The 7284-nt window shown below is 46.8% G+C and overlaps 1 protein-coding gene across 5 annotated transcripts in view; it reads right to left on the minus strand.

The window, feature by feature from the left end:
- RBL1 (RB transcriptional corepressor like 1) overlaps positions 1-7284 on the minus strand; it is an 88482-nt gene that overhangs the window by 13489 nt on the left and 67709 nt on the right. For all 5 annotated transcript variants that reach the window (XM_019513077.1, XM_019513078.1, XM_019513080.1 and 2 more), the window contains 3 exons: positions 6351-6527; positions 3293-3364; positions 3029-3119 (listed from right to left, as the gene is read on the minus strand). In XM_019513077.1, the coding sequence (XP_019368622.1) occupies positions 3029-3119; positions 3293-3364; positions 6351-6527 (340 nt within the window). The remainder of the gene's footprint in view (positions 1-3028; positions 3120-3292; positions 3365-6350; positions 6528-7284) is intronic.

Consider the following 7284-nt stretch of genomic DNA (forward strand, 5'->3'; position numbering starts at 1 on the left):
GGGGGGGGGGGGGGGGGGAATTCCCCTCTTTTATGGGGGATGGGAGGGAGAAAGAGAGAAGTTTTTGTTTTGCCTAATATTGGGAAAGTCTGGACCCCAAATAGATACCAGTCCAAACACCAGCTCCCATTCTAGATTCTTCCCATTCTCCACCAGCTTCCCATTCTCGATTCTTTCTCCAGAAAAGCCCTCATTGCATCAGTCTGATGTAAAGTTTTATTCTAGTCCAGAAGAGGACGGGGACCTCTCACAGGCTCACTGCAGACACTGTATTTATCGTGTGATTAATGCACTGAATCACGCAAAAAGTGGTAGCATGCCACAAATGCAAGATATTTAAGACACAATAAAATGACAAACCAGCCACAAAGCTGTTCTATATATAATGTAACCCAGATGCCTGGCAACCTTTGAACATACTGGCCTACGGGGAGCTGGTATGTTCAAGAGGAGTGGAGCAGATGAGCTGCACTGAGCCTTTTAAAAGTTCTGAGGTACCATAAACCTGAGGTTTGGGAGCTTTCCCCCAATGTCAGGCTCCCAGCATACCACCGTCCTGGGTTTAAGGCAGGGGTGGGCAAAATATGGCCCCTGGGCTGGATCTGGTCTGTCACACAATTTCATTTGGCCCATAGGCACCCACCAATTAACTGTACCTTGCCCAATCTGTGCATCTTGCTCCCACCTTCATGTGTTGAAGGGCCCAGCCCAGGCAACACATATGGTTCCAGGCACGGCTGTTGCTGTCACTGCTGAAGCCACTAGGGGATCTACTTGGCCTTCCCGACCTCCAGCATCTCCTCCTCCTGCCCCTGCTGCAACGTTTGCTCCAGGCACCAAGTAAGAAAGTGGTGAGGGCTGGGAAGGGGGAGCTGTGCCTGGGCAGGAGCGTGGAGCAAGGGGTTAGGGCTGGCAGAACTGCAGAGTCTACACCCAGGGGGCAGAGGGAGCGCAGAGCTTGAGAGGGTGGGGTATGGGTGTATTGGATTTGTGGGGGTGTGAGGGAGGATGTGGGGGGTGTGGGAACCCCCTATTGTGCACACACCTCCTGCCACGGCAGCAGCAGCAGCAGGTGATGCGCCCTCAAGGTACTCATTGCCCACACAGGTGCTGCTGCCTGGCAACATGCAGCTCCAGCAAGTTCTAGGAGCTGCACATGGCAGCAAGTAGCAGAGCCAAGCTGGCCCACCTCTATCACATGGGGCTCCCTGCAGCACATTCGCAGCTCCCAACACTTGTGTATCACTGTGGGGAAGCCCCATGCAATGAAGTGGTTGCTTTCCCCACTCCCTGCCAACATGTGCAACTGCTGGGACTCCACTGGGAAGTAGGGGGGTGGGGCTCCCTACCACTTCCAGCTGCACATGGCAGCAGGGAGCAGGGTCAGGCTGTGCGCTAGCATCCCCAATACAAAATCTGAATCAAGTCAGGACACTCCCTCACACCCCACAAACCCACACCCTGTCCCCACAACTCCCTGATATACACCCTCCCTGCAATGTACCCTACACCTCCACACACTCAGCCACACCCTCTTATAAACCACAACCCTCCCACAATACACACATACCTACCCTCTAATCACACCCCAAATAGTCCCCCACACAATATACAAGAGTAAGACTTTATTTTTGAGCTATTATGCCATCATCTCTATATACACTACATAAGCACAAATCATGACAAAAATATTTTTTGAAATAAAGTACGTTATAGTAGATGTTTTACTTTTAGTAGATTATTCTTTTTCACTTCCTGGTTCCAAGATAGCAACCCCCTCCCCCCCCAATCTAAAAGGAATACTTCCAGGGACAAGGGGGAGGACGGGACACGACTTCCGGTGGCAAAAGGTCAGGGATTAAGGATGAGACTTCTAGTCCCATGATGGTGATCAGGGGGCAGGGCACCAGTCAAGGAGCAGGGCTACCCTTGAGGCCTTCGACCCCTCACCAAAACTCATTAAGTGGCCCTCCAGCCAAACTAACTGCTCACTCCTGGTTTAAGAATTTAGGGCAATGCAAGCCTGAGATCAGGGAACCTGCACATCTGCTTTTAAAAATAGGGGCGGGCAAAATACAGCTGCCAAGCACTTTCATCCGACCCATGGGATCCACCAGCAAACTGTGCCCTGCCCACAAGCAAGGCGCCCAGATATATATGCCACCTCCCCCAAATGCCCTATTGCACCTCACTCCCACCCTCATGGGAGGAAGGGCCCCGCCTGGCCAGCAGGCAGCTTCGAGGCAGGGTTTCTGCTGCCACTGCTGCAGCCCCAGGGGACATGCCCCTGCTTCCAGGTCGCTCCATGCAGCACGTAGGGAAACAGCAGGGGCAGGAGTGCAGAGCATGGGGCTGGGGCTGGAGGCAGCGCAGACCACACACCCACACAGCTGGGAAGGCAGCTGGCTCCAGCGCCACAGTGCATGTGGGGAGCGCTGGCGAGAGAGATGGTCTAGCAGAGGCTGCACCCCCTCACCGCAATGTGTGGTGCTAGCTGGAGCTGCATCCCTCCAGGCATCAGCACCTGCACCAGGCACAAGTGCCCTAAGCACCCCTGCCTGCTGCTTCTGTGCCATGAGGGGAGTGTGTGTGTGTGTGTGTGTGTGGGGGGGGGTGCCCACACCCTCCCTTACACCCCACAAATGCCATACACCCACACCCTGCCTCCACACCCCTTGACATATACATAACCACCCAACATACCCTCTGCTCAGACTGGTATGGACTGTGGTGGGTTTTGTTTTCCTCTACAGCAGGGGCATGCATATATAATTAATAACAGTTATAGCAGTAAAATACTGGCTGTCATGATGACCTTGCATTTCCTTATGTCTTACAGCATCATGTCTCGTGTTGTGTCAGGGTTAACTGTAGTTTTGCTACGAGGTTAAACAATAGATTTGCATGGGATTTTCTGTATGGGGATGGTCCTGTTTCAGGTAAGGGTTTGGTCTACGTGACATCTCATGATCCCTTCCAGCTCTATTTCTCTATGATGCTGATCAAATAACAGAACATAGTAACTCACCACCATCTGTCATCTCTACATCTTGGTTTATATTTCTATTGTCTGACATAACAGTTGTAGGAGTACTTCTCAACAAGACATTCCTATAAACCTAGAGTATATAGGAGAAAAATACTGCTTTCAGGAACACAAGGAAGTACAAAGATTAGATGAAATCAGAGTTCAAAGGAAATGCATATAACATTAATAACTGTTTAGCTTTACATTAATATAAATGCATTTGAAAAAGAACATTTATCTCCAGGAAATAGGTTCTTTACTCACATGGCTATTTGCTTGTGGCTGATTTCTGTAACTTTTCATAATATCCTGAAAAGTTCTTTCCTCTTTGGTCACCTGGAAAAGAAAAACCCATTAAGACAAACTATTCATAACAAGTACAACTGGTAAGCTATGGAGTTTGTGAGAGTATTTACACACATTTAAACAAGGAAATTATTAAATAAGTGTCTACTGTCTTCTCCATGGTCTTCACAATCCCATTTTGTTTAAAAAATAAAAAAATAAAAAGATTCAGAAAAGTATATTATACAATACTGGGCAATTTCACTTCTACTGGCTTTCAGAAGGGTGTTCTGCTGTTTTAAAGAATAGCAATCTCACTCTTCTTTCCACTGCAGTATTCATGAATTGGAACTTTTAATATGTTGAAAAACAATGACTGTATTATGGATTCTTTAGGTTTCATGGTGTTTGAAAAAGATAGCCAGCCTAACTTGATCCCCAACTTCCATTACCCTTTTTGTTTTCCCTTACTCGCCTGCCACGCCTTGATCTTACTTGATTAGAAGATGGTTTTTTTTGCTGCATTTGGCGGTAAGAAAAGGGGGAACACACTATTTTATGGTTTTATTTTTCTACAGATATTGGCAGCAGCATCCAAACTGATTTAGGGCCTTGTGATAACATTTTGTATGCCTCCCAGTGTAAGGTGAGTGGAGTTAGTGCTAGCTTGAGTTTGGAGCAGTCACACTTCAGGCCAACAGGGGCCTAGAGGACAAAAGTAAGATAATGCACTGCCCCCCACCCCACTGTCTCGTTCCAGGTTCCCCCCATGCCCTCCAGGGTGCCCCCCTTGCTTACTTGTGGCAATCTGTGCCAGGACAGCAGGCAGGGAAGGGATAACCCAGCTGTGGCTGGGCAGGCAGATTAACCCTTCCCTGCCTGTTCCCCTGCAATAGATACAGTATAGGCAGCAACATGTAAGCTGACAGGGACAGGGGTAGGCAATGAGCGGGATCTGGGGTGTTAGAGAGGGCAGGGGTTTAGTGGACCCAATCTGGCCCGTAGGGGACAGGAACAAGTGAGAATTCAGTCTGCCCCCCATGCCCCTTCCCCTCCACAGATGCAAGGTGCTGCTCTCCATGCTGCCCAGCTGCACTCTTGCCCACATGCATGCTGTGGCTTGCATGCATACATGTGGCGTCCAGGGGCCCTGGCCAGAAGGCATATTATATTTATCGGTGCATTATCAGCTACACCGGCCAAAAAAGCCAATAATGTTAATTTTCCTTTTATTGGTGCTGATCTGATATGGCGCTGATATATCAGTGCACCTCTACTTAAAATTAGTTTCAGGTGTTAATGTGCAAACAATCCAGGAGTTAAGAACTCCAGGGGCTGCCCAATATTACTGTGTAACAAGGCCCTCAAGCTCTAAAAGACTGCTTACAGTAATGAAATGCCTGAATGACAATTCCATTCCATAGGTAATGTCTTTTCTCATTTCTCTTTCCTACTGGGCTGCACTGAGCAGCTCATTTTAAAACAGCCTTGCTACATTATTAAACTGGTGTATTGCCTTGGTGTCAGTTTTTCACCTGAATGTGCAGCAGTCTCAGATTTTGTTTACATTTGCTAGCAGTTCTAAGAGTTAGAGAGTGAAACTGGGTTATGAAACTGGAACACTGATGTAAGTGAGTTTAATAGTGCTTCAAAACAACATGAGCAAGCTTCCCAAATCTCTATTTCCTAGCAGAATATTTTATTTTTATGATGCATACCACTAGTTGCCTTCCTCAACCTTAACATGCTGCAGTGGAAAACATTAACATTTTCCCAAAAATAAAGTATTCACAGAGATGTTAGCCCCAGCAGCCTTTTGCCTGATGCTCAGCATAGCTGTACCAAGCTCTTTCTAGGTCTTATTTCTTACTGTATGGACCTGAAAGTCAGTAAAGATGAGCGACATGAGGCAGTCCCTTCTAGAGACTGAGCACAACATTGTCCCCTATGACCCATAGCAGACATTACATTTATTGCACAATTCATGAATTAATCGTAAGATAAACTGTAACACGCCACATGTTCAACCAATGTATTATGCAGTAAAAAATGGCAAACCAGCAACTAAGCTGGTTCACATTAAATATGGAACACCTATGTGGCTGATTTGTATTGCACTTGAATTTGAAAGTGTGGCATGTTAAAGTGTAATTAGGGAGCCAAGTTCAGAGCCAATCTCTGCTTCTGCCTCAAAGCCCATTTAAAATTTCTGGTGTGCAGGGAATCTAGCACTGGGAATCCAGTCTCTGATGCCAGGAAGTTTAAAGCCACACCAGGAAGCCCAGCACTGGGGACTGGCTCCTCAATGTCAGGCTGCCCAGCAAGCCTTTAAAGGTCTGGGCATATGATGGGATCAGAAGAATTTTATTCCAGATCCTAAAAATCATGCATCCTGCCATGCCAGATTTTGAAAGTTTGGCATGACAGGTCACAAAATTTTTGAGATCTGGAATAAAATACTTTAGATCCACTGCACATTTAATTTGTTTGTCAGGGGCCTATGAAAGTGGTCTTGTAAAGGGAAAAGGAAGGAACAATGGTGTTCCATCACATTTTGAAAGGATCCCCCTTCAGTAATGTAACTCAGGGTGGGCAAGTACAACAACAGCCCTGGGTGCCAATTTAAAGCACTTTTCAGAATGTTGGCCCCTGGGAACCTGAGAAGCAGCTGCCACTGGTATGTATGGAGCCTATGAGGCGGCAGCAGTAATGACCATAGCAGCAGCCACCATTGGTGTATGGAAGCTTGTTCAGCAATGGAGGGAGCAGCCTCAGTGTGTGGGTAGATGGTGCCATGGCAGCAACAGCCACTGGGGTCTCCAGTAACACTCCTTCATGCTCAGCACCCTACGCTACCCACTCTTCAGCATTAAACACAACTTCCTCCTCCTTCCCTCCCCCCCTGCTCAAGGCACCAAAAATTCCCAGTTACACCTCTGCCTCCCCCCTCAAGCCAATATCAAAATTAAAGTAAATTTTCAATATATTTTAAACTTATCTAATAAAGGTAAAATATTTCTTAAAACTTATGCCTTACCTTTGCCATAATGTAAAAGGCACAAAGGAGGAGCTGATCCAAATGTCTGTCTTTCATTAGATCAGTGCAGTGAACTAATGTGAACTCAAAACATGTCCATATCTTCCTGCGCAAGTCATTGGAAACATCCAGTTTTAAGCACAAATCACGCAAACGCACACTTGCCAAATGATATACCTGAGATGGAAAACAGCACAATAAAACAGAGGCTCAGATGAATCTTGAAATTTGAAGCCTATGAAACGTGACATACCAGCAATGAAAGGAAACCATTCTGGCTAGCAATTTTTTGCCCGCTGCTTTCTGCACTTTAGAAACTATATTTTGAATGACCTCTACTCCAACCTGCATGATTTGATAAATATTGCTACCTATCATTTTCTGGATACCAGCAGCAGTTTTCTGTTTCCAGACAAAAACTCCACAGCAAGCAAAAATGACAAAACAGAAAGAAGAAAAACAATACAGCCCCTACTTGGCAAAAAGCATTTGGCTTAAAAAGAAATGTTTCAGTCTTGGCACCAGAAAAATGACTAGCTCCCACTCCACTGGTTTCAGAGGCTCCTAGTAAACGCAATTAACAAACCCCCCCCGTCAACCAGGGTGCCTCAAGATTCTTTCATGAGTGCCATGAAATATTAGTACCATTAGGTGTGCAAGCATGGATTAGCGAGGACTTAGTAAGGGAGCTTCTGGAGGGGCTGGACGTATTCAAGTCAGCCGGTCCGGATGATCTCCACCCTAGAGTTCTAAAGGAGCTGGCCGAGGTCATTGCAGGTCCCCTGGCATGGCTTTACGAGCACTCGTGGGGCACTGGAGAGGTGCCAGAGGACTGGAAGAGGGCCAATGTGGTTCCAATCTTCAAAAAAGGGAGGAAGGAGGACCCAGGAAACTATGGGCTAGTTAGTCTTACCTTGATCCTAGGCAAGCTGTT

The sequence above is a fragment of the Gavialis gangeticus genome, unplaced genomic scaffold, assembly GCF_001723915.1.
Source record: "Gavialis gangeticus isolate Ggan-Ray unplaced genomic scaffold, GavGan_comp1, whole genome shotgun sequence".
Lineage (NCBI taxonomy): Eukaryota > Metazoa > Chordata > Crocodylia > Gavialidae > Gavialis > Gavialis gangeticus.